Source organism: Scyliorhinus torazame, chromosome 15 (assembly GCF_047496885.1).
Source record: "Scyliorhinus torazame isolate Kashiwa2021f chromosome 15, sScyTor2.1, whole genome shotgun sequence".
NCBI lineage: Eukaryota > Metazoa > Chordata > Chondrichthyes > Carcharhiniformes > Scyliorhinidae > Scyliorhinus > Scyliorhinus torazame.
The window spans coordinates 134,811,144-134,838,903 of NC_092721.1; the positions used below are offsets into that span (position 1 = coordinate 134,811,144).

Consider the following 27,760-nt stretch of genomic DNA (forward strand, 5'->3'; position numbering starts at 1 on the left):
GGTTGGAGTGCAGTCAGTTCCTTCATCCACATCATTTAAATAGATTGTAAATAGTTAGGACCCAGCACTGATCCGTGTGACACTCCGCTGGTTACATCGATTACGATCCCCGACCAGACCTCAACATTGGCTAGGATACTGGACAGAAACCCCAATGGTTTGTTTAATTTGGAAGACTGAGAGGAAAGAATACTTCACTACAGGAGTGACTCCACATACAAATAGGGATATGATCTACTAAAGCAAACTTTATTATTAACACAATATTAAACTAACCTTAAAATCATACAAGAAGTAGCTTACAATTACTAGTTAAATAACACTTAACAATAAAATGAAACACTTCAACTCTTAACTGCTATCTTTTTATCTCCAATCAAATAAAACTCATTTCAGGCCAAAATCCACTTTTAAATACAGTTAGCGAACACAAGAATACTTGCTGTATAGATATGTCTTGGAGAAACCGCTTTGAGAGAGAGAGAGAGGTCCTTCAGGAAGCAGCCTGCAGATTCTTGCCAGTGTCAAACTACCGTTTAACATCCCAGCATTTGGCAAAAACCTCTTGTTCTGTCACAGCCACATCTAAACTCAAACTCAACCTGACTGTAAACTGAAACTCAAAATCTGACTGCTTCAGCCCTGACTCCTCCCATTCTATCCCATCAATTGGATTATGACCATCTTACTAAGGCTAACCATAATCCCTCAATTATCTAAACTCCAAGGAACCTTATTTCTATAAACAAAATTCCATTAGCCCGATTTAGGTAAACACATGATTGAAATGAGTGATGATCATAATTATACTACGCTTTAATTACCCCTTCTGTAACAACAGTGTCTGCCTATCACCATTAACTCCTAATTTGTGTAGTATCCTTTGTTATGGCAGTTTGTCAAATGTCTACTGGAAGTTTGCAAATTCCCTTTTATCCTTGTTGCGCGTTTCTTCTTCAAAGAAATCTAATAAATTAGTTGAAAATAATTTCTTTTTCACGCAACCAAGTTGGCTCTGCCTAATTGCATTAAGATTTTCTAAGTGTCCTGCTATAACTTCCTTAATAATAGGTTAAAGTGTTTTCCCTTCAACAGATGTTAAGCTAATTGTCCTGCTTTATGTCTCCCTCCTTTATTAAATATGTAAGTTGCAATAGCTAACTCCCAATCTGGTGGGACCTTTACAGAATCTCAGGAATTTTGGAAAACTAAAACTAATACATCTACTATCTTAGCAGTCACTTCTTTTAAGACCCTAGGATGAAGCCCATCAGTTCCTAGGGAGACTTGTCAGCCTTTAGTTCTGATAAATTTCTCAGTGTCTTTTCCCTGGTGTTTGTAATCATTTTATGTTCCTCCCATTCTTTTACCTCTTGATTTACAATTATTTCAAGTATGATGTTTGTGTCTTCTACAGTGAAGATAGACACAAAATGTCTGTTCATTGTTTCTGCAATTTCCTATTAATTCCCTAGATCTTCCCTTGAGGACCAGCTCTCACTTTAGTCAATTTGTTCCTTTTCAAATACTGATAGAAATGCCTACTATCTGCTTTTATATTTCCAGCTGGTTTTCTTTCATGCTCTATTGTTTACTTATTATTTTTTGGTCATTTATAGAATTCCTACGGTGCAGAAGGAGGCTATTTGTGCCATCGAGTCTGCACCGGCCCTCTGAAAGAGCATCCCACCTAGGCCCACTCCCTTGCCCTATCCCCGAAACCCACCTAACTTTGGGTACCTAAGGACAATTGAACATGGCCAATCCACCTAACCGTCTTTGCTGTTTTCTATAGTCTATGCATTTTTCTGACCTGCCACTACTTTTTGTGAAATTGTATGCTTTTTCTTTCAATTTGATACTACCTTTAACTTCATTAGTTTGCCATGAATGATGGCTTCTCCTCATAGAGTCTTTCTTAATTGAATGTACCTTTGTTTAGTGTCACGAAATATCTCCTTAAACATCTTCCACTCTATCTCTACTGACCTACCCCTTAACCTAATTTCCCAGTTCACTTTAGCTGACTCTGTATTCATACCTTTATAATTGCTTTTATTTAAGTTCAAGATGCTAGTCTTGGATCACTTTTCTCTCCCTCAAACTGAATGTAAGATTCAATAATTTAATGATCTCTGCTACCTTGGGCTCCTTCACAATTAATCCTATCTCATTACCAGGTGATGAAATCTACCCTGTGGTTAAGTGTAGTCTCGTATACATTTTAACTCAGTAGAAATTTGCACTACACGTCTCGGATGCGTAATGAAATCTTTATTGGGTGTCTATTGATTATAATTGTTAGTTTGAAATCTTCTTGTGGTTACAAATCAAATGTTCTCAAGAAAGCTCCTGCAGAAGGCTTTAAGAGAGATAATTAAATTTAGTAGCTTACAAACAAATTGAACTTTCAAAATACAGTAATGGTTTCTTGCTCCAAGCTAAACAGCTAGAGTAAAAATATGAAAATACAAAAGAAAGATAGTAGATAGTCAAGCATATAGTATAGAGTGATTCCGGAATGGAAAATGGCTGCCCAGGGATCCATTTTTAAAATGATTTTTGAACTGGGCTTTAGTATTTATAACAAAATGGCTAAATCAATGATCCTTTTACCTATCAGAAATAGCAGGTTTTCTTCACCAGGTCTAGAATAGTCTGCTCTCTGGCTGTAGATGGTGCTGCTCTAAGAAACTGCCTAGGGAACACTCTTATGAATTCATCTTCCAGGCTTTCCTTACCAATCTGTTTCATCAAATCTATATGTGACTTAGAGGGTGGCACGTGGCACAGTGGTTAGCATTGCTGCCCACGGCACTGAGGACCCGTTTTCGAATCCTGGCCCTGGGTCACTGTCCATGTGGACTTTGCACATTCTCCCCATGTCTGCATGGGTTTCACCCCCACAACCCAAAGATGTGCATGGTAGGTGGAATGGCCACACTAAATTGCCCCTTAATTGGAAACAAAAATAATTGGGTACTCTAAATTTAAAACAAAAATCTATATGTGGATTGAAATCATCCATGATTATCTCCATACCTTTCTCAGAAACCCCTATTATTTATTTCTTTATATCTCACTTGCAGTGTATTTGCTGTTAGGAAATGTATAATCTTCCACAAGTGACTTCTTATCTTTGCTATTTCTTATCTCTACCCAAACTGATTCTACATCTTGATCTTTAGAACTAAAGTTATCTCTAACTATTGTACTTATGTCATCCTTAGTAAACAGAGTTACCCCACCACCTTTTCCTAGTTTCCTATCCTTCCAAAATGTCGTGTACCCTTGAATATTCAGGTCCTAGCCTTTGTCATCTTGTAACCATGCCTCTGTAATGGCTTTTAACTCATATATTCATTGCTTTTTGAGCTGTCAATTCATCTGTTTTGTTATGAATGCAATGTACATTGAGATACAGAGCCTTTGATTCTGTTGTTTTGCAACCTCTGGCTTTATCTGTTGGAGCACTTTTACGTTTATATGCTCTGTCCCTTCGTGCCACGTTTATTATTATCCTTGTTACTGATGTGATGCACGTAGTATCAATCAGCCAAAATCCCTAGCCCTTTCATTAAAGATTTTTTTGTGACTGAAGGTGAAGGCAGCTTTAACAAAAAAAAGTAAGAATGTTTAATTGTTTTCATTCATATTTCTAACGCAGACAGGAAAACGTCTTCGCTGTCATTGAACACATCATGTCAGCTCTCAATGTCTTTCTCAACATGTGTGTAATGAACTGTCGTATTCGTGTGTGCAAACTGGGGGAGGAGATCTTTCCAACACTTCTATGCATTTGGACTCAGAAGCGTCCCCAAGATTCCCTAAAAGAAGAAATAATTGAATTCTTTCGATTACAGCTCCGAGCCCACCACCCAAAAGGGGCCAAAACTCAGGAAAAAGGTACAGGGGTAGATTGAGTTATCTTGTGGCCGATGTATTTAGTTTTGAAAAGTTCATTTAGTGAGTGTGGCATCGCTGATTAGGCTAGCATTTAATGCCATTGCTTAATTGCCCTCAAAAAGGTGGTGGTGAGCTACCTACTTGAACTGCTGCATTTCCACAGTGCTGTTCGGGAGTTCCAGGATTTTGACTCAACAACATTGAAGGAATGGCAATATATTTCCAAGTCAGGATGGTGAGCGACTTGGAGGGGAATTTCCAGGTGGTTGCGTTCCTATGTATTTGCTGGCCTTGTCCTTCTAGATGGTAGTGGGTTTGGAAGATGCTGCCTAAGGTGCCTCAGTGAACTCCTACAGTGCACACTACTGCCACTGTTTGTCAGTGGTGGAGGGAGTGAATGTTTGTGGAAAAGCTGCTAATCAAGTGGGCTGCTTTGTCCTTGTGCACAATTTACAGATAGTGTAGGAAAAAATATTTTTTCTCTATTAGATTATAGATTTAAATTCTTTATTACTAGTAACAGTACATACATGGTTGATTATGGTTTCTGTTAGCAATCTCTGCATGGTACAGATATATGCACTTTTATTTTACCAGCTGAGGACCAGTTAATATGTCTAGGTTATAGTCTCAAACAATGTGGAATTACATACATATACAGATTTAGATTTATTGTCATGTGTATTGAGGTACAGTGAAAAGTATTGTTCTGTGGACAGTCCAGACAGTTCGCTCTATACATGAAAACATAGAACATACATATACATGATGTAGGGCGGTATGGTAGCATAGTGGTTAGCACTGTTGCTTCATAGCGCCAGGGACCAGGTTCGATTCCTGGCTTGGGTCACTGTCTGTGCGGAGTCTGCAGGTTCTCCCAATGTCAGCGTGGATTTCCTCCGGGCGCTCTGGTTTCCTCCCACAAGTCCCGAAAGACGTGCTTGTTAGGTGAATTGGACATTCTCAATTCTCCCTCCATATACCCGAACATGCACCGGGGGTGTGGCAACCAGGGGATTTTCACAGCAACTTTATTGCAGTGTTAATGTAAGCCTACTTGTGACACTAAAAAAGATTATTATAAATGCATAAACATAGCTAATGGGTGAAGTATACGGATTATAGTGCTGCAACTGTAGAGCAGATGCGTAGAAAGATCAGTTCAATCCACAAAAGGGCCATTTGGGTGTCTGGTAACAGTGGGTAATAAGCTGTTTTTGAATCTAATAGTGCGTGTTCTCAAATTGTATTTTCTACCCGATGGAAGAGGTTAGAAGAGAGAATAACCTGCATGGGTGAGGTCTTTGATTATGCTGCCCGCTTTCCCAAGTCGGCGGGAGGTGTAAGGCTGATTTTCTAGAGAGTACGGAGAACTAATACCAACTAATATCTAACACAAACTATTCTAAATCTTCAAGATTCTTCTGAATATTGTTTGTGTTTTAACATGAGCAGTGTAATTATAATAAACTGTTTTTAATTTAATTTTATGTTTGTGCATATAGGTGCTTTTGCAACTGACTGGTTGAAATGGCAGAGTCTGCTTTATAGTCTCTATGAAACAATTGTCAGTGAAGTGAGCCACATAGGAAGCAGAGGAAAATACTCAGGAGGAATGCGCCATGTTGCTGTCAAGGATAACCTTGTTGATCTGGCTGCTGATATCTGTCATCAGGTAAAGTAGAAATGAAAATCTGATTGCTTTGGATTCCTGACATCTCTAATAGATTGACGTCCAACTTAGGAGGTGAGGTGTTGGCGTGGTTACTGAAAGCAGGTTTAATAGAGCTCTGGTTGTATGCAGAACATTTATTATTTTCACATCAAATTGTTTTGCCATAAGAGCTCTTTAGGTGGAGCCAATTTATTTTATTCTTTGCTTTCAGTTGTTTGGTCAAGATACCAAGGTGTTTGTGTCATCAGTAACAACTGTTGATTCGCCACAAAGCCACTCTCATCAGGGAACACCAAGCAAACTTAGACGTGTTGAATTAGGATGGGAAGTAGTACGTGATGGTCTGCAAAAATCGCAGGATGATTTTGATATGATACCATGGTATGTTTGCTTTTAAAATTAGATGTGTACCTAATACTGATTTTGTTATTAATTGCTCTAAACTTTACATTTTTCCCCCATTTTCTCATGCATATCCCCAGTCCACCTTACCAGAGTAGTGGATCATTCTACATTCCTGTTAAAAGTTCAATAAAGAAGGTTAGGTTAAGTTGGAAATGTTCTATTCAGTTTGGACCTATTGAAGTCAATAAAGACTACAGAGGTTGGAATATTTTATGCTATAGGAAGTACAGAAATGCTGCTCATTGCTGTAGGAGTGTCTGTAGTTTTTCTTCCACCTTTTCCCCTTTCAATTTTAACAAAGCATTATCCTGACTGAGAGAACCTTTCTCTTCTCCTTTCCCTGTTTTAGTTGTTTGATGAAGATTGTCCTATGATAGTTTTAAAATAAATGCGCTAGCATCTATCTGATATGTATTACCTGCTGCCTCCCCATCACCGCTCTCTTCTCCCTGTTTGACTGAGGGACTTAACTGACTTGATTCCCTCATCTCTGCTGTACTGGTCCGGCAACAACTCCAACAGTGAGAAAAAAAAATCTCTTGAGACAAAAATGAATAGGTAAGAGAAGCGAAGGACAGAACACAAGAAATGGAAGTGAAGGAGGTAAGCAACAAAAAGAAAGATAAGAGGAGAATGACATTTAGATCATTATACTCAAAGAACCAATTTCTGTTTTTCTTATCCAAGAGCTGCAGAAATTAAACTAGTCATTATAAAACACATCTCATTGCTAGATTCTAATTGGACTTGTGAAGTACCTTATAGAGATCATTGTAATTTAAAGTTTAGTCCAGTTCAATATAAATATTGGAATTTGTTCATGAAATTTTAAATTCTGAGGAATATTAGTGCATTATAAATGATGGCAAACTTTGGCTTTTGTTCCTTAGGTTACAAATCACCACAGTTCTGGTTGCAAAGTATCCATCAAGTGTACCCCACAATGAGCTTGTTCCCATTCTGACCATATTGCACCAGATCCTGTCTCAGCAGAGACGAGGAGAAAGAATTCCTTATGTTCTTTGCTGCCTCAGTGAGATTGCTGTGTGCCAGAGATTGAAGTCGACTCTAAATACTGCACAGAGATTAGACCTGCAGAAGCTCTGGGCCAAGATCTGGGCCATCACATTTCGAAGCATCAGCTCACAGCAAACTGAGGTTGAAAGCTTTCGGCTGCTGGAGGCTATCCTACATGGAAACTTGACTACCCCAGATAAAGATTTCTGGAAAATATTTTCATGCTCTACATGTCAGCCATCCAGGTGAGCCTATCATATCCAAATATTCAAGGTGACGATCATCTGTTTCAAAATTAGAGTACAAGATTTTGTGTAATTTTTGTCTTTAATTCCCAACACATTAGCACTTCAATTCTTCCCTGTTTACCTTGTATGAGGACAGATGGCCATGTTGCACTCAGGTTGTCAGTTGAACTGAATACTGGAACGAGCCAGCCACGCTCACCTGTCAGTAGATTGGTTACACTGCTTAGAATTCAGCCATAATAGAGCAGGAAAGTCTTGTGTTAATAGCACAGTTGATGATAAACACCAATGTATTCCAGATCCCAGAAGGGAAACTTGTAACTCCTGCCCTCGACTGTGAAGTAAGATTTGAAAACCAGAGAATGATGTCCCAGATGGTTTTTTGATGTTTATTAAACAATATAAAAGTAAATTAGAAGTATACTTAACCTACTCCATGACTGTCCACAGTAACCATGACTTTACCCAGTTCTAAACACCTTTATGTCCTTAACTTCAGAGCTAATTCTCCCCAAACAACACCACCTAGGTTTAAAAAAAAACTATAACCAAAATCCAGTTACTTATTTTGGGGTTGCTTCTAATGTAGGACAAAACAGCTGGTTGTTGAAGCAGGTCTTCTTCACAGAGGCAGCTTGCTGGGCATTCAAAAGCTATACCTGCTGTGGGCTGAGGTCTCAAAAAAGATCCTTTGCTTCTGATTTACCGTTTTACCTTTTTGATCTCCTCCTGTTTGAACTAACCTCTTCAGAAGTCAAACTTAATTACCTTCATTTCTTGAGTCCACCCTTTAGAATCTAATTGCAAAGTTAACACCGTGTCTATTTCTTTGAACGTTTGACATCTTACTCAAACTCATGATATTCTATTGCCCATGTTTACCATCTTGCCTTGGGTAAACATCTATTTGCAGTGTTGCTAGGCTCATCAACATATTAAAAGCACTAATTCCATTAACCTAGGCAAACTGTCCCTGCCATTACACTGCTCCCATTTTTAAATAGTAAAAAAAAAACTTGGAACCAGCAGAACACATTCCAATTTACTGGATTTCCTTGATTTTTCATGTTGCCACGATTTTTTCTGACACTTGGATTTGGTCCCGAGTCTGTTCTGAGTTTGTCACATTGCCCAAGAAAGCAGAAAGATCTTCAATTTTGCATTCTGAGTGTAAAATTAGTTAATTCCTGAATCTGATCCAGTGATTCATACTATGTAGTCCATCATGACTGCCATTATTTCTTGCCTTGGTTTATGTCTGTGTTCATGTTTATCCTTATTGCAGTTTATACTTCATTGATATATGAATGACATGTGCCCAATTTATTTCACCTAGTTTGAAGTACCAAGTTGTATCATGTTATAGTGGATCCCTAGATTTGGTTGAGATGAATAGACTATAACATAAATCTTTGCGCATGGTGGCGCAGTGGTTACTACTGCTGCTTAATGGCACCGAGATCCCAGGTTCGATCCTGGCCCTGGGTCACTGTCCGTGTGGAGTTTGCACATTCTCCCTGTGTTTGTGTGGATTTTGCCCCCACAACCTAAAGATGTGCAGGCTAGGTGGATAGGCCACTCTAAATTGCCCGTTAATTGGAAAAATGAATTGGGTAATCTAAATTTATTTTAAAAAATAACAGAAATCTTTGTAAAGGTTTCATCAGCTAATTAAAATTACTTTTAATACCATAAATCTTGTGTAGCATTGCAAGTATCATTGTGGAATCAGACTTACATTGCAGGATGGCTCCCTCGATAACTGGATGCTGAAGCAGGAGGCTGGATCTGGAAAGAAGGTGAGTGGTATGGTTGAGAAATTGACAAGTTTGGCCCAATATTGAGGGGAGGAGTGAAACTATATTACTTTAACGAGAACTGGTTCATTTTGAATGTATATAAAGCATTGGAGGCTGAAAAAGAAGCATATACTTCGGTGTATGTAAAGGGGCTGGACTGACTGAAAAAGCTATGTGCACATTTGTGCACGAACAAAGGCTAAAAAGATCCCAAGGGAAGGCCCAGCAAATAAAATTAAGCTGTAGGAAATAAGCAAAATAGAAAAAATTATCAAATGCATTTCCAGTAGGTGATGAACAATTAACTTTCTTTTCTGTTATATAACTTGTATTTTTAAGTGCCTATATAGTCTAACTATTGAGGAAATAAAAACCAGGCAATCTGAGGAAAGCACAAGGAAAAAATTGAACTGTTTAACTGGTGTTAATGATTCAGAACAATTTGATTAGTTTGTATAGCTGATTATTGATGGTTTTTACTATTTGAGTGAATCAGCATGGTTCTTTTAATAGCAGTTAAATAATTCATATTTACAAATATGGTATTTTGGAGTATGGGCAATTTACCCATGCTTTGGAAATGTTTTAAATAATTAGCATCTAATTGTTGAAACATATTCTCAAGTTCTGCAGTTAAATGCCTCTCACGAGCATTGGCGAAATGCACTTTACCAGAACAAATCGATGGCCTTGCTGAACATTACCTAATAACTATGGGTGACAGACCACAGACTCTTAGAGAAGCCATAATGCGATGGTTATTGGGATACCGAGCAGAGGAGGACATGGAAGAAAATGTGGAGCTTCCATCCGTTATCCGCAGGTTGGTCAATTCATCTTACAAACTTCAACTGTAAGATAATGTTCAACCATTCAGTGGACACTGAATTTTACCGACTTAAATGGCTCAAGTGTGATTTAGCTACAAAAGTGTAATCGTACTGCATGACAATTTCTGGAATTGTTTAATAACTCTTTATTTAACACAGTAGAATGAACTTTGCCTTACACCAAATGATCATATCTGACTTGGTATTGCTTAAGGTTGACAGTAAGAGTAAAAAATAAACACTCCATTTCATTATGCTCACCTCTTTGAACACAAATTGACCAAAATAAATATGTATTTATTATAACTAAATATTATTAGTCCATATTCATATCCCGAAAAATTACTTTGAAAAGCTGAATTTACTGCCTTTTGGAATAAATGAAATGTTTTCAGGTCTAATTTTACTTGAGCAAAGTCTCAACTCTGAAGCAAAATTAATATTTTTAAGTCGATGTTTGCTCATGGCTTACACGCAGCATCAAACCCAACAAATCTAAAACTAGCTAATTCAAGTCCAGCCAAGGTTGTGTTAGAATAGTCATGTCCTAGAAATGTTCCTCTCGATTCATTCTCCCTGTCTTTCCTTTCTATTTCGGTGTGCATATTTTTCTCTCTCTTTGCCTCCCTTCCTCTAGCAGAACGTGGAGTACACCAGAATACTCCAAATTCAAGTATGTGAAGTCTGATATTCCCACAACATATCATGCTCTAACAATGGAGCTTTTCTGAGGCAGTTTATTGTTGTGATCCTAGTTGAGTCATAAATTGCAAGTGGATACATTTGTAGGGATTTGTGGAAAGAGCAGTTGAATGGGGCTAACTTTAACGTTGTTAAAGAGCCAGCACAGGCACAATGGGCCAAATGGGCTCTCTGTGCTGTATGATTCTATCTCAATTCTTAGTGTTTGGAATGGCAGCTTGTGCTACTCATGTTTCTGGCACTGAATTACTGATTTCAAATTTGGAATTTATGGTGGGAATAAATTACGACAATATTTATAAATTCTGAATAAAGCAAGTGCAGAATAATGAGAATGTTATACTGAACTTTAAGAGAATATCTAAGCAGAAATAGCTTCCAACTGGGTTTCTGGTTTGTTCTGAATGTCAGGCTGGTAAATTAACATACATGAGATCTGATGAAAGGCCCTGAAATGCTGACTGCGCAGACCGTTCTTTTGCCTGCATTCGCCTTCAGAGAGAAGGCTGACCCGGGTGAAAAATCCAGTGAGAATCGGGAAACATGATTGTCTCAGGAGAGATCGCATTCCCCAATTTTCCTCACCCCTTGCCGCTGAGTCACGAGGGTGAGAACCTTATTTTAATGAATTTAAATACATTTTCATATGATTAACCAGCCCCACTGCCACACACACACACTGACTATTCATACCTCACCAACCTTTATGACCGCTTTTTAAAAACTGGATTCAGTCAAGTCACCCTCTGGGTGCGCAGAGGTAAGCCCCCAGGGGAGATGGACATGCCCACCTGCCAGTGCCAACCTGTGCCAGGAGCTTTGCAAGGGGTGGGCCCTTGTGGGCGTCCATGAGATGTGGTTCCATTTATGTGTGATGATGGGGGCGGGGGCAGTGAGGGTAGAACTTAAAGTCATGGGGTGAGGGAGTGGGCACTAAGGGCAGGAGAGGATTGCCATTGATACTTGCACGATGACAGCGGGTGTGGGGTTGGAGAAAGGAGAGAGTTAAACTTCAGTGCTGATCAGGGCACCCTTTAAAGACTGCGCCCCGATCTCTTTGGAGCGGGTGCTGGCTCTGGCCCTTCCACAGTGACGGCGAAAATTATGCCCGCTCAATTTGTTTTCTCGGAGAGGCTCAAGATCTGGAGAGAAAACTGACCTGTGCAACTGGAGAGCTGCATGCTGGTCTTCTATCTGAGCCTGATACTTTGAAAAAATGTGGTAAGATTCCGCCCTCTATTTCTCTCTTCACAGATGCTGGCTGACCTACAATGGCTTTCCAGAATTTCCTGCTTTGTTTCAGATCTCCAAAATTTACAGCTTTTTGCTTATACATTATTCCTCGTTTGCTGGTGCTAAATATTGTTTTTCTCATCACATTTTTTAAATAGAGATTTTCCAAATCAGCTTGTTTCTCAAATTTTGGTGGTTTTGACACTGAAGGACTGTCGAGCAGGAATGGATTTCTTTCACATGCCTTCATCAGAGAGGTAACTGAATAAATATTATATGGATAGGACCATTTTAAGGAGCTGAAATGTCTATTCCAATTGTAATCCTGCCTCACCTAGGAATGTTATAATGTAACAGCTTGTATTCCAAACTATTTCTTGAGTTCAGAACAATTTAAAGTGAAAGTTCCTAGATGTCTGTTAATAAATGAAATGGAAATGAAAATGAAATGAAAATCACTTATTGTCACAAGTAGGCTTCAATTAAGTTACTGTGAAAAGCCCCTAGTCGCCACATTCCAGCGCCTGTTTGGGGAGGCTGGTACGGGAATTGAACCGTGCTGCTGGCCTGCCTTGGTCTGCTTTAAAAGCCAGCTATTTTAGCCCAGTGTGCTAAACCAGCCCCTATACTGGCTAACTATAATAAACTGGCTTCAAATAAGGAGAGAGTATGAGTATTGTTTTGAAGAAGTACATATTCTGATGCAGAAATAAGTTTGTTTAGGAAAATAAATCACAGAATCTGCAAAACAGTACATCTGTGGTAATGAGTGGAAAGAAGGGGGATGAGATCGGGAAGCAAAAAGGAAGGAAAATGTTGCTCTGGTTCTTCAACAGGACAACCCTACTGGGTTCAATAGCTGTGCCAGTGAAAACTATTACCTCTTATAAAATTTTAATAATTTTAGTACTGTCAATGCACACTTTTAATAAAGAACGATAATGTTTCTGTATTGTCCAAGTAAACTAGCAGAAGGAAGCCTGGCTGTAGTAGACAAAAGTGGCAGTGTCTTCACAGAAACAGAACGTCTTTTCCTGCAGACGACATTTGATGAAACTCCAAACTACAGTAGCGCTATAGTATCAGTTAAAAAGAAGAAACCTGTGACATCAAGAATATGTTTCAAACATGTTTTGAAAACCAAACTCGAGGAATACCTGTTAGCATTGGTGGAATACCTGCATTCTGTTGAGGTAAGTGCATGCAGTAATGTAATGTAACTTTGGTGCTGGGGACATTCTTCCCAAACTTTGCATTGGACTTGAAAACATTCTATTAAAAAAAAGAGAGAGAACAAATTGAATTTATGTAGTCTATTTCCATTACCTCAGAACAGTGCAAAGCACTTCAGAGCCAATAAAGTACTTCTGGTTCTTCTGGTGACAGGGATGTACTGAGTAGTCGCACATCAGATGGCTCTCCTCCGAAAGACAGAATAATAGGCACTTTGAGCTGAATTTAGCCCACATTCCCCCACCCTTAACAACACAAAATACAGCAAAGATGCCAGAAAGCAGCAGCTCAAGATGCTGCAGAGACACCAAAAACAGCGGCAAGGGACAGGAGCGCCGAGCAAATGAATCAGCAGAACCACAAGGCGAGGGGTCCCTGGCCACCCCCGAGAGAGGGAGACCAACGACCTGAAAAACGAGCCCCCGCCGGGTGATGGATGGAAGACATTCCTCACCAGGCAGCTGAAGGAGATGAGAAATTATATTAAGGGTGAAATGAAGGTAGCAGTCAAGGTGTTGGAAGCGCGGTGGCCCTCAACAGTATGGGAAGGAGACTGGAGGCCCAGGGGATCACAATAAAGGAGCCGTATAAAGCCCCGATGGACCAGAACTGAATCGTCACCCTGGAAGCCGAAATTAAGAGGGTGGTGGTGACCCAGGGGAGCCTGAAAAGGAAGGTGAACCAAGAAAATCTGTCGAGGTGGCAGAACATCAGAATAGTGAATAGAGGGAATAGCGGGCAGGGACCCGACCGACTACTTGCCCAAAGGTGGGGAGGGATCGCTTCCCCAAGCCGCCAGAGATCGGTACAAAAAGAATATTAAATTCAGGATGCTATACCCAGTCAGGCTCTAGGTAACATGCCTGGGCAAGGAATATTACTTTGCTGCCCCTGCAGAAGTGGACAAATTCGTCAAAAAGAATGGTCAAGGGAGACAGTGATGAAGCAGGCACAGAGGAAGCAGAGAAGAACCAATGGACAATTATCCACGGGACTTAATCACCTTGTTATAAACAGGAGAACCAGTTCATAGAAAGGAGAGGGTGAGTGCAACAGAGTGCAGGAGAGGGTGAGGAGGAGATAGAGGGGATACCAACAGAGCGAGAGTAGGAAGGGGATGACCGACCCCAGGAGGGAGGCCATCACACTTGCGGGAAAGCTAGCGCCAGGAGGTATGAGTGGGGATGGGGCGTGATGCATCTCCCTCCAGGGAGAGAGCGTCTGACAGGGTAGGCACAATACCAAGGTGGGGTGGGGGGGGAAGTAGAGGGGTGAACCAAAGGAGGTGGTATTGGGGGGGGGGGGGCAGCAAGAGGGGGGAAACTAATCCGCAGAGGGCATAAAATGACGGCGGGGGGGGGGGGGGGGGAACTAATCCGCAGAGGGCATAAAATGACGGCGGGGGGGGGGGGGGGGGGGGGTGCTCAAGACTGGCTTCAGCAAGTCACTCTCTGAACTGTGGAACAAGATGACATCGCAAGTAACCACTTCAGAGGGTCCCCAAACAAAGGGAAACCCCGGAGTGCAGGGGTTCATCCACGCGGTGTACACACAGTTGCTGGCCATGTTAGGTGATCCCTGGACACAGGTAAACACCGGAGTGCAGGGGACCTGGCCTCATGGTGAGTACGGTGACCGTGGCTATTTTGGATGGCCCCCTAACAAAGGGAAACCCCGAAGTGCAGGTGTGCATCCACAAGGTAAGTATGATTGATCCGGGGGGGGGGGGCGGGGGGGGGAGGAGACCCCAACAGTATAGTCACCTGGAATGTCAGGGGACTTAACGACCCAGTTAAAAGATCCAGGTAAGAAAGGGTTGGGTAGAACAGACATACCATTCATGTTACGGGATGAGAGCTAGGGGGGTAGCCATATTGCTAAGTAAGAAGACGATGTTCACTGCGGCTAAGGCGGTCAAGGACCATGGGGAGTGGTACATCGTACTCAGCAGTGTCCTGGATGAGGCACAGATGGTCGTAGTCAATGATTACGTGCCCAACTGGGACGACACAGAATTCGTTAAGAAGACTATGGCGGAACTCCCCAACATAGCTACGCACCGACTGATCATTGGGCGGGGCGGGGAGGAGACCTAAGAAAATATCTTTAAGCAACAAAAGGGGGTTCGGGGTGGGGGTCGATACCAATGGAAATTTTTTGTATATTGTACCCGATGCACATACCCTTGTCCACTGTACAGTGTATAAAATGAAAAACTGCAATAAAAACATTTTGGAAAAAAAATTATCATCACTGTTGCGATGTGGGGAAACCGGGCAGCCAATTTGCAGGCAGCAATTTTTCTCAAGCAGGAGTACGTGCAATAAATGACCAGATAATCTGAGTTAACCGTGTGGTTGAAGGATAAATGTTGGCCAGTAAACAAGGCGAATTCACCCGTTCTTCGTCAAATAGTCATGAGGTCTTTTACCTGCACCTGAGAGAGCAGACAGCACCTTGGCTTGTTGTCTCATGTATAAGATAACACTTTTTGAGTGTGTTGTAATACCTCCGTAATGAGATTTGCACCCAAAAACTTCTAACTCTGGTAGATGCTTATAATTTGAACTATAGTTGACGTCTATTGCTACTATGTGAGGAAAGGAAGGTATCTTCTGTTTGTTGGACTGGATATTTGCATTTTGGTCAAGTTATGAACCAATGGGGCAGCACGGTGGCGCAGTGGGTTAGCATTGCTGCCTCACGGCGCAGAGGTCCCAGGTTTGATCCCGGCTCTGGGTCACTGTCCATATGGAGTTTGCACATTCTCCCCGCGTTTGTGTGGGTTTCACCCCCACAACCCAAAGATGTGCAGGCTAGGTGGATTGGCCACGCTAAATTGCTCCTTAATTGGAAAAAATTAATTGGGTACTCTAAATTTAAAAAAAAAAGTTATGAACCAATGGTAAACAGTTTGGAAACATTTGTTCTGTCATGTGAGAGTACCTTTAAGAAATGGGTGTTTATCAAATAGCTGTAATGGATGTACCTTTAAGAAATTGGTGTTTATCAAATAGCTGCAGTGATGTCGAGTGGGTGGAGCTGGGCTGGCTGTCATTCACTTTCGTTTTTGAGCAGGCAGCTACAGTGTGTTTTAGTTTCGTTTTCAGAGCTGGATAGCTGCAGGCAAAGCAAGCAGCTGTTTAATGATCTCTCTACAAGCTACATACTGTCTTCAGCTCATTTGAGGATTTCATAGTAATACTGGTTTCTGTGAAAAGGGTCTTTAGAACTTATGGATGTTGTTAGGAAAGTTATGATGGGTTACTTATAGAATATTGTATCTGTGGGATTATTGGTGTTGATAGTTGTTAAGATGTTTACTGTGGGTTTATAAAGTGTTAAGTGGATTCATAAATAAACATGGTTTTGTTTTAAAAGTACTTTAGATCTCTGTTGCATCACATTTATAAAATAGGCCCTTGTGCTTCCCATAACCAAAATCTATTAAACGTTGTGGGTCAGGTGATCTCCATGATACACTTTGGTGTTCTCCAAACCCTGGCACATAACCGTTCCCACATTCGCGAAATTCTCCAATTTAAAAAAAAGGACCAGTCCATGTTAGACCACATCAAGTACTGTAATTAACCCCAATGTCAGATATTTCTGAAAATCTGGAACTTGAACCAAGTGAAATATAGACTGTTTTAGGAGGTTGTTTTTTTCTCTAGTTGTTGTAATCTATATAAATATTGTGCAATCTCAATGGCCTGAAATGAAGCTGGCAAGTCTTTAATCCAAGCAAGCATGACTGTGTTAACTTTGCAGCTAAATTTAACAAATTCAAAACAAAATTGTATTAGATCAAGATATATTAATAATGCAGGTTATTAAAAAACCCATTTAGAAATTATTTGGACCGTCTCTCATTTATCGCCTGAATTTAGCACATCAGTTTAAAAACAGGCAAAAAAACAGAGGGCGGGATTTACCTGCAATCCGCCATATGTTTCCCGGAGACAGCCCGCCATTGGCCAGTGATGATATCTTCTGGTCCTGCTGTTGTCACTGGAGTTTTGCATTGAATGCTGTTTGCGGGCCAGAAGATCCCCCTGGCGTGAACGACCAGAAAATCCCAGCCTGTGTTCGTTCAGCCACTGAGCCATACTGACTCGGTAAAATGAACTATGCCCACTTAGGAAAGGTATGAAGAGCTTCCACTGCCTGTAAAACTATTTTAGATTAGCGGATAGAATGAAGAGAAGCTTGCAGGGAAAAGTTTGAAAGAAGAAAAGTTTAAATTATTGTTGATTAAAGGTGAATTGTGGCAGCAGTGAATTGACCCTGTTTAGTATGTTAAGGAAGGGAGCAGGTGAGCTCAGTTGGCTAAATGGCTAATGTGTGGTTCAGAATAATGCTATCGGCATGGGTTTGATTCTTGTTTTGGCTCAGGTAGATTTGGGACCTGCTTTATCACCATGCTCCTGAGAGCGGATGGCAACAGCTGACAAAAACTGCCATGGAGTCTTCTCAGGATGAAGCATCAGCAGACAAGGAGCCAAGAATCTGTCTTTGGACAGAGATCGGATAAATGAATGAATATGCTAAGCAACAAAAATAGCTCATTAGAGAGCATTTATCATTGAGTTAGCTTGTGCAGTCCAAGCAAAAGTCCAGGATTGAGTAAAGGATTTGATATGTTAGATTGACATGGTAGAAATAGCTACAGTGAAAAGTTCCAGACCACTTTTAATGCTGGTATTTTACTTATTGTTTCCAGATGGTTCCACCAGAATGCCAGGTTCGCTGCGCAGACCTCATCATTGGTGTACTCCGGTGTTATTCTGATATCGGTGTCACCAGTGAGGATGATACATGTACATCTGTCCTGTTTCAGAAGGCAAAGGTATATTACTGAGTTCTGGCTCCTAAATTATTGATCTAGAATTTGAAGAACACACTCGAGGGTTCATCACATATAAGTTTGACGGCTGTAATGTAATTTCTTTAAAAATTCAGTTCAAGCCTGACAGAATGGTTTTGATAAACATCCAGGAGCAAGATTCCATCATTAGTTGTTTTTAGGGAAAACGTTAAAGCCGTTAGGTTAATTTATAGTACCAACCGGTGGAATCCAATTTACAGCACTAGAATCTGGTTCAGAATTTTGTATGGGTGATTGGAAGATCTCGTATGTGCACCTGGCTTCCTTTTTCATCCTATTTTCTCTCTTTTCCCCCCCCCCCCCTATTTTTCCAAATCTATTTTCTCTTTCCCACCAAACCACAGTTTCTGCTGGCTGTAACTCCAGCGCACTTGGTATGATTAACAGACTCTCTTTGAAGTTAATGTGCAAAATATTCTGTCTAGTACAGAAAGATTGAGGTTGAAGTTTGGGTTCAGTTTTGCAACAAAAATTAGAAATGTTGCTTGATTAGGGCATGTTTAATGTGAACCACCCAAAGTTATATTTAATAAGTTCAAAATTTACCCCACAAATTATTTCCTTTTCCTTCCCCCATTTTATTAACTTTGAGGAAAATAATTATGGCGATTGGTAGATTTATTTTTGTAATGTTCACAGTAGTTAGTCTATGAATTCTATTTATGTCCCATTGAGCAGACGCAGCATGGGTTCATAAAGGGCAGGTCGTGCCTAACTAATTTAGTGGAATTTTTTGAGGACATTACCAGTGCGGTAGATAACGGGGAGCCAATGGATGTGGTATATCTGGATTTCCAGAAAGCTTTTGACAAGGTGCCAAACAAAAGGGTAAAGTAGTAGCATGGATAGAGGATTGGTTAATTAATAGAAAGCAAAGAGTGGGGATTAATGGGTGTTTCTCTGGTTGTCAATCAGTAGCTAGTGGTGTCCCTCAGGGATCAGTGTTGGACCCACAATTGTTCACAATTTACATAGATGATTTGGAGTTGGGGACCAAGAGCAATGTGTCCAAGTTTGCAGTCGACACTAAGATGAGTGGCAAAGCAAAATGTGCAGAGGATACCGGAAGTCTGCAGAGGGATTTGGATAGGTTAAGTGAATGAAATGAAACAAAATGAAATAAATCGCTTATTGTCACAAGTAGGCTTCAAATGAAGTTACTGTGAAAAGCCCCCAGTCGCCACATTCCAGCGCCTGTTCGGGGAGGCTGTTACGGGACTGGGCTAGGGTCTGGCAGATGGAATACAATGTTGACAAATGTGAGGTTATCCATTTTGGTAGGAATAACAGCAAAAGGGATTATTATTTAAATGATAAAATATTATAACATGCTGCTGTGCCGAGAGACCTGGGTGTGCTAGTGCATGAGATGCAAAAAGTTGGTTTACAGGTGATTAAGAAGGCAAATGGAATTTTGTCCTTCATTGCTAGGGGGATGGAGTTTAAGACTAGAGAGGTTATGCTGCAATTGTATAAGGAGTTAGTGAGGCCACACCTGGAATATTGTGTTCAGTTTTGGTCTCCTTACCTGAGCGAGGACGTACTGGTGCTGGAGGATGTGCAGAGGAAATTCACTAGGTTAATCCCAGATCTGAAAGGGTTGGATTACGAGGAGAGGTTGAGTAGACTGGGACTGTACTCGTTGGAATTTAGAAGAATGCGGGGGGATCTTATAGAAACATATAAAATTATGAAGGGAATAGATAGGATAGATGCGGGCAGTTTGTTGGTAGGTTGTTTCCACTGGCGGGTGAAAGCAGAACTAGGGGGCATAGCCTCAAAATAAGGGGAAGTAGATTTAGGACTGAGCTTAGGAGGAATTTCTTCACCCAAAGGGTTTTGAATCTATGGAATTCCTTGCCCAGTGAAGCAGTTGAGGCTCCTTCATTAAATGTTTTCAAGGTAAAGATAGGTAGTTTTTTGAAGAATAAAGGGATTAAGGGTTATTAAAGGGTGTTCGGGCCGGAAAGTGGAGCTGAGTCCACAAAAGATCAGCCATGATCTCATTGAATGGCGGAGCAGGCTCGAGGGGCCAGATGCTGCTCCTAGTTCTTATGTTCTTATGTTGCCTAAACGTAGTTATTGGTACAGCTTTGTATCTCACTGTTAATTCAGTTCAAAAAGAATGAAACAGGAAAATAAGAGAATCATGCTGATTGCCACATTTTATGTTAAATGACTGTCATTACAGAGGAACCTTTTAAAAAAAATCATACTATTGAACTAAAATTAGCTCTCATCTTTAAGTTAACTAAGATTGTTTTCTTGTATAGGAATGTGTGTCACATTATTTTGTGTCACTACGTGCAGTCCGTTTTGCCCATTGAGCTAAGTGTGATTGGTTTGTAACTGTTGGCCTATACATTCACTCACTGAATTAAACCAGCTTCATGATTTGTATTAAGTTTTGCCGCAACAAGTATTTGTTCAGCTTGTCTTCAGGGGGATTGAAGAAGTGTGCATGTGCAAGGCAAATAATCTTCCTTGCATCTGGGGACTCAGGCTGGTGAGAAGGAATGCAGCTGCAACCCTGTGCTCTACATTTATCCTTCATTTGCCAGTGCATCCACTATGAGGGAAAAACCTGTGTAGGCCATGCTGGTACATTGGTACAGGAAATCAAAGCACACGTTTTTCTGGATAGGCACGGTGCACTTGGGATGTATGGCTTCTGGTCAGGGCAGCTGCAATATGGGCCTGTAAAATCATTTTCGTAGTACATTTGCTACTTGAGAAATTCCTACTCAAAATATATATTTTTGTCATTTAAGTTGTGATTGTTAATTTCCTTTCCCTCTTAGTCTTTTGTACTGGATGCTGGTGAATACATTTCTACAGCCAAAAACAAACTTAATGAAGAGCAGAAACTTAGCTCTCTGAAAACGATGGTCACCGTATGCACAAAATGTCTGCATTCTCACACTAAGGTATTTAACTCAATTCAGTTAAATGTCTACAGAGTACATTATACTAAATATGTTCAGCTTCATTAAACTGGCGCAATTATGTTTTATCTATTTAATGGAATTCACTTCACTTCAAACATAATTCCAATTGTTAGCACCCTTATGCCTGAGTCAGAAATCCTAAATTTAAGTTCTACACCAGGATTTTGTGGGATGAACTAGGCTGGCACTCCATTGAAGGGATGCTACACATTTGGGAGTGCCATCCTTCAAATGAGACTTGAACTAGGGCTCTGTCTACCTGTTACAAGGTTTAGATAGATCTGAATTATCCCAATCCACTACTTGGAGATGAGCAAGGAATTCCCTTGGTGTTCCTGCCAACGTTCTTCCCTCAACTGATACTGTTGGATCTTGCGCTGATAGATTGGCGACCATTTATACCTACCTGACAGAAGTCACTCCACTCTAAAGTAATTCATTTTAGGCGAAGCACTTTGTGGTTTTTCTGAAATACACGACAAGATACTCATAAATATACTTCTTTTGCCCCAAAACAGCAATTAATTTGCCATGACAGCTTTACTTAATTTTTCCTGTTTAAACTGAGAATGTAAATAGTAGCATTAGAATCTTTCTGTTGTTTAATGTGTAGCTGAGTGCATCTTTGTATTTTTACTACTTTTAGTGATAACCTCACAAAATTCCTTATAAAGTAATTTTTTTTAAAAAATGATAATTTATTGGGGGCATTTTCAAATACATACAAAAGCGGAAAGACTCAATGAGCCATAACAAACAAACAGCAATGTAATAAGATATCTAATACTAATTATACATATTCCCTCCTACTCTTCCCCCCCCCCTTTTAACCAGTATAACTGTCAACCCCACCCTGAACAAAGAAAAGAGAAAAGAGAGAAAACAAGACCCTCCCCCGCTGACATTTTAGTACACTTTAAAGAACCTCTCGTCCATCCCCCTAATGGAGAACTTAATTTTTTCTAAGTGAAAGATTTCCAACAGGTCATTCACCAATGTTCGTACCCTTGGCGGCTCTGAATCCCGCCAACTCAGCAAGATCCTCCTCCAGGCTAGCAGGTAGGCAAAGGGCACTGCGTCAGCTTCTTTCCCCACCAGAACACCCGGATCATCCAACAGTCCAAAAATTGCTATCCACGGGCTCCACTTCCAAAAGTTTTGATAATACCTTGGTAACGCCCTCCAGAGTCCCACCAGCCTTGGACACGCCCAACACATGTGACTATGGTTCTTCGGAGTCCCGGCACACTGCCCGTATTTATCCTCTACCCCTGGGAAGAATCGACTCGTCCTAGCCATCGTTATATGTGCCCTGTGCACCACCATAAACTGCATTAGACTTAATCTTGCGCATGACGAGAAAGTGTTAATCCTGCGTAGAGCCTCATTCAAAATCCCCTCCCGTATTGCCCACCTAGTTCGTCCTCCCACTTTTGCTAAACTTCCTCCACTGGTGCTTCTCCTTTTTACTCAGCTCCACATAAATATCAGAGATCTTGCCTTTCCCAATTTCATCCTCTGATAAAGCCTGTCCTGCAGCCCCGGGATGCAACATAGGGAGCGAATCCACCTGCTTTCTCAGGAAGGACCTGATCTATAGGTATCTGAACCCATTCCCTTTTGACAACGGATAAACTTCTTCAGGCTCTGACATGTCCACAAACTTCCCTCCCATAAACAGGTCCCAATGCACTTCCGCTCCCACTCCCGAAACCTAGTATCCAACCTCGCCGGGACAAATCTGTGGTTGTCACAGATTGGTGCCCTCATGTACATGTCCTTCATCCCAAAGTGCTGCTGGCACTGGATCCATACCCTCAGTGCAGGAAAACCCTCCTGGTTTGAGGGGTCTCCCCGCCCACACAAAGCTCAGGATCAGCTTTTTCACTTTCCTAAAAAACAGCTTGGGCAAGAAAATTGGGAGACTCTGAAACAGAACCGGAGTTTCGGCAAGACCACCATTTGCACTGTCTGAACTCTCCCCGTCAGGGACAGTGGCAGCAGATCCCATCTCCTAACGTCCTCCCTCATTTCCCCCCACAAGTCTCGTTGACTTATGGAGCTGGAGCTGGGCTGAGGTTCATGCCATCAGTATCCCCAGATAATGGAAGCTCGACTCCACCAACTGGAACAGTAGGTTACTCAGACTTCCCTCCTGCCCCCTCGTATTTATCGGGAGCACCTCTCTTTTTGCCATATTGAGTTTGTATCCCGAGATGATACTAAACTCTTCTCATTATCCTGCCGAAGCATTCCACTGGGTTTGATATATTGTATATTGATATATACAATAGGACGTCCCCGTTCAGGAAGACCTGGTGATCCACACTCCCCCATTCCCTAGAGGCCCAAAGAGCCATTGCCAATGCCTCAATCGCAAGAGCAATGGAGAGAGAGGGCAACCCTGCCTCGCTCCACGCTGCAACGCAAAGTACTCCGAGCTGACTCCATTAGTCAGTACACTCGCCTTCGGGGCTTTGTACTATAATCTGAGCCAGTACTACAAACCCTTGTCCAAACCCAAAACCGCTCCAGTACATTGAGCAAATATGCCCACTCCAACCGGTCAAACGCCTTCTTCGCATTCATAGACACCACCACTTATACCTCTTTCCCCTCTGTAGGTATCATCATATTCACATCAAATAACCTCCGTACATTCAACGACACCTACCTGCCCTAAACAAACCCCGTCTTGTCCTCCCCAATCACATCCGGCACACAACCTTCTATCTGTGTAGCTAGCACCTTCGCCAAACGTTTCACATCAGCGTTCAATAGCAGAATTAACCGGTCTGACCCACACTGCTCGAGGCCTTTGTCCTTTACGATGAGCGAGATAGATGCCTGCGATATCATGAGGCGAGCTCGCCCTTTTCCAGCGCCTCGTTATACATCCCAACAGCGATCCAAACTGCTTATGGCACTCGGCTGGGAATCCATCTGGGCCCAGGTCCTTCCCAGACGGCATCAGCCCCACACACACCATCACCTCTCATAGCCCTACCGGGGCCCACATTCCTTGCGCTCCTATCTGCTCTACCTTCGGAAACTCCAAAACATCCAGAAAACTCCTCCTTTCCTTGTACCTTGGGGTTCCAACTGGTATAGTTTCCAGTAAAAGGCCTCAAATACTCTGTTAATCCCCTCCGATTCCATTACCACTTTGCCTCTTCATCCCTCAACCTACCAATTTCCCTCACCACCACCTGTTTCCTCAGTTGGTGAGCAAGCATCCTGCTGGTTTTTTTTCCGTATTCATACACCGCCCCTCCAGCCTTACGCAATTGCTCACCACCTTCTTAGTAGAAACCAGTCCAAACTCCATTTGGGGTCTCTTTCATTCCTTAAGCAGTGCAACCCAACCGCTCTTGCCAACAATGTCTTGAATATGACAAAAAAATCGATCTGGGAATACCCCTGTTGAACCTGTGAGGGAAATAGAAAATTCCCTTGCCCTTGGCCTCTTGAAGACCCCTGGTATGTGATCCACAGTCAAGCCAGATACAATACCCCAGATTTCACACCTTCCTTATATAGGACCACCTTGACCCTGTTAAATCCGGCCTGTCGCATAGCCGGCTCCATGCCGTAATCTGGGTGGATTCGGACTACGTTCCACTCCCAGGAACGCTTCTTTGTCTGCCTGGCCCAGTCAAAATCTTCTCCTTATCCAGGAATCTGTGTATGTGCACCACCATCGCTCATGGCGGCTCACCCGCCTTTGCCTTCTTCCTTCGCATTCTGTGCACTCGGTCCACCTCGAGGGGGTCAGTCGAAGGCCCTCTCTCCCATCAGCCTTTCCAGCAAATGCATAGGTCACTGTCCATATGGAGTTTGCACATTCTCCCTAAGTCTGCATGGGTCTCGCCCCCACAACCCAAAGATGTGCAGGGTAGGTGGATTGACCACGCTAAATTGCCCTTTAATTGGAAAAAATAAATTTTATAAGTTTAAAATAAATTTTTAAAAAACTTTTCTAGCATATGCTCAACGTAATCTGAGGCCTTCAAGCCCTCCATCACTTCCGCTAGGCCTACTATACGGAGGTTTTGGTATCTCACAGTTCTCAAGCTCATCTACCTTCTCACGCAGCTTCTTCTGACTTTCCCTACTAAGATGATCTCCGCCTCCAACGAGACCAGCCGGTACTTGTGGTCGGCCACATACTCCTCTGGATGCTCCCTGGGATTCCATCCTTTCAACAGCCGCCCAAATCGGTTCAGTTACCTGGGCAAGGTCTTCCAAGGTTTCAATCCTTTGTTGCCGCCTTGGAACCTGCCACTATTGCGCTTTCAGCCATGCTCGCGAAGATCTCCCGGTCTTTTAGCTGCCACTTTTTTTGAAGTTCCTCTGGCCAGGCAAGAAGCAGACAAACCCAGGTGAAGAGGTTCTCACACCCCTCGCTGTTCGGTTGCTTTCTTCTTTGCCGGTTGTCCGCCTAAGTGGGTGTTCAGGGCCAAATAGCACTACCTCATGCGAGAGCCGGCAAGTACGCGATCACCTATGCCATGGTTGCCACCGGCAGTCCTTATGAAGTAATTCTTAAGTACTCGAGGATGGTCCATAACAATTCATGTCACCTTGTTCTTTAATGTTTGCAGTACTCGGCAAAGAGGAGCTCATCTGTTCTCTTCCTTCAATTATTCCCAGCAAGATTTATGAATGATCTTGTGCAGATTTGCAAGCAACTGGTAAGAGATTTACTGAAAATTTCTAATGTTGACAGGCAAATTGAGATTTCTATATATGTTGCTACTTGAAGAACCTGGGTTTAATTCATTATAAATTGCTGCTTGCAAGCAATGCAATTATTTGAACTGCATTACACACATCAATGTGACAGCTGGATAGGACATAACCACAATGAAAATTATATGCTGTTTTTCCATCTCAAATGCTTTTTAGGTACTATATTTCCCTCTTAGATTAGGCACGGTATAGTTTATGACCAATTTCTCATACACCATGCAACCAATTTTATGATGAGTTTAAAGCTTGAGGAGGTTATTAGGAGCCAAGATGTTTTAGCAAGTTTTGGGTCCTCCCAAACTTGTTAGGGGAAGGCAGCAAGGTAATTTAACTTATCACAAGCACCTAATCCTATACAATTGTTGCTGTGAGTCAGATGTAGAGAAATTCTTGACCACTTCTGGTGACTTCTAAAGTGGCTGCTAAAAACAATAATTGTGATTTCTATTCTACAAAATCGATTTACTTCTGGCAACTTCAACATGCCACAAATACTGCATTGTCCCTATATGCACTTGTTGAATTTTGTTTTAGCTCTGTTTATATTTTGGAAAAGGATTTTGTTCTTTCTATATTTGTTTTGGTCTGTGAGGGATGTAGTATTCCAAATTATGACTTAAAGAAGACTGCACAGTTTGTCTTGCTGTTATGCTGCTAATTAATGCACCCATTGATGTATATCTTGGCAGTCTCCACTGCACCAAGACATTTCTTGAATTTGTTCTGAGCAATGTGCACTCTATTTTTTTTTTAAACTCCCCTTCCTCCTGAGGTGTTTCACACCGTTAAAGATTTACACTGAAGGTCAGATTAACAAAAGGGTAATATGTGTTCATCGTTCACCCCTAAAATCCAGGCAGCCCACAGTGGAAAATCACAAGAGGCTTGTGAACCAAAGAATGATGTTCAAGATGGTTGCAGGGAAGTGCAGGGAAGTGGATCCGGAGATTTCTTTGACGATGATGACAAAACCCTTGAAGTAGGTGATTACAGTGACAGCAGTGACTCATTGGTTGGAACAGGTAAGATGTTTAAGGGTCCAGATATTAAGCATTGTTCAGCTGGTTCCCCAGTGGGTCAGTTCAAGGCAAAGTGGACCTTAACCACAGAGACCAAGAAGTTTGTGGGTTTGACATGTGGGCTGCGCTGGGTTAGTTAATCATGAATAGAAATTTACAGTGCATCTCACACCCTTTAGCTAATAAGGCAAAAGAAAAACAGATAAAGAATCGCAACTGATAGTATTTATGCATGCTGTGTGGAAGTATGTGAAGATAATATTGGGCTAAAAAATTACATTTTCTGTGATTTGAACTGTTGATAAATGTAGGAATTTCAGATATTGTATGTACTTGGTGCAGTAAGGATTAAAAGCCTGGATTAATGTGTGTATGACTGCTGCAGTAATATTTTTAGTTTTAGATTGGGATATAAGCAGAAGTCAAGCATCTGCTCTCAATGCAGTTCAGTTAAATGTTTGACTGGGGATGGAGCAGCTGATCTCAAGACAGTGGGTTCAAGATTTGCCTGTGAACAGGAAAGGCAGTTTCAGCAGTGAGTTGCAACAGGCAGGAGTTTGCAGTTGGTTCTTGGAAGTCAAACCATGAAGACAGTTTCTGAAGACTTCAGATAGAGATCCTGCATTATTCTGATAGGATTCAGGTCTATCTCTTAAAACAGTTTCAAAGAACGTTTCTTAAGCAAGTATGTCTGGGTCCGCTAACTATTGAAAAGTGGATTGAGAGTTGAGAAGGTTTTGTTGTTTGAGTGAGAATAAAGATAGCAGTTAAGGGTTATTGTGTCACTGTATTGATTAGCGTTGTTCAAGAGATAACTGTAAGCTATTTTCTTGTGTGATGTTAAAGATATTTTAATACTGTGTGAGTAATAAAGTTTGTTTTAAAGTACCATTTCCCATTATGTCGTGAAATCACTCCTGGAGTGAGCTATCCTTTCCTTACAGTCTTACGAAATTAAAATAAAATGTTGGGGTTTCTGTCCAGTAGCCTAGCCACTGTTACGGTCTGGTCCGGGATCGTAATAAAAAGTCTCCTTGGTAGGATCAGACATGGAGCACAACCACATGGGTGAGGTATAAGAGGATAACCTGTGTCGATAGAACAA

At 41.5% G+C, this 27,760-nt stretch overlaps 1 protein-coding gene across 4 annotated transcripts in view; it reads left to right on the forward strand.

The window, feature by feature from the left end:
• The window catches only part of atm (ATM serine/threonine kinase), a 244,812-nt gene that overhangs the window by 22,069 nt on the left and 194,983 nt on the right, over nucleotides 1-27,760 (forward strand). For all 4 annotated transcript variants that reach the window (XR_011935196.1, XM_072476780.1, XM_072476782.1 and 1 more), the window contains exons 7-17: nucleotides 3,668-3,906; nucleotides 5,412-5,581; nucleotides 5,793-5,962; nucleotides 6,877-7,248; nucleotides 9,676-9,873; nucleotides 11,974-12,072; nucleotides 12,777-13,008; nucleotides 17,772-17,897; nucleotides 20,738-20,863; nucleotides 25,489-25,578; nucleotides 26,493-26,658. Coding sequence is in view for 3 of the 4 variants with exons in the window: in XM_072476780.1 (XP_072332881.1) it covers nucleotides 3,668-3,906; nucleotides 5,412-5,581; nucleotides 5,793-5,962; nucleotides 6,877-7,248; nucleotides 9,676-9,873; nucleotides 11,974-12,072; nucleotides 12,777-13,008; nucleotides 17,772-17,897; nucleotides 20,738-20,863; nucleotides 25,489-25,578; nucleotides 26,493-26,658 (1,988 nt within the window). In the remaining variant the exon portion in view is untranslated. The remainder of the gene's footprint in view (nucleotides 1-3,667; nucleotides 3,907-5,411; nucleotides 5,582-5,792; nucleotides 5,963-6,876; nucleotides 7,249-9,675; nucleotides 9,874-11,973; nucleotides 12,073-12,776; nucleotides 13,009-17,771; nucleotides 17,898-20,737; nucleotides 20,864-25,488; nucleotides 25,579-26,492; nucleotides 26,659-27,760) is intronic.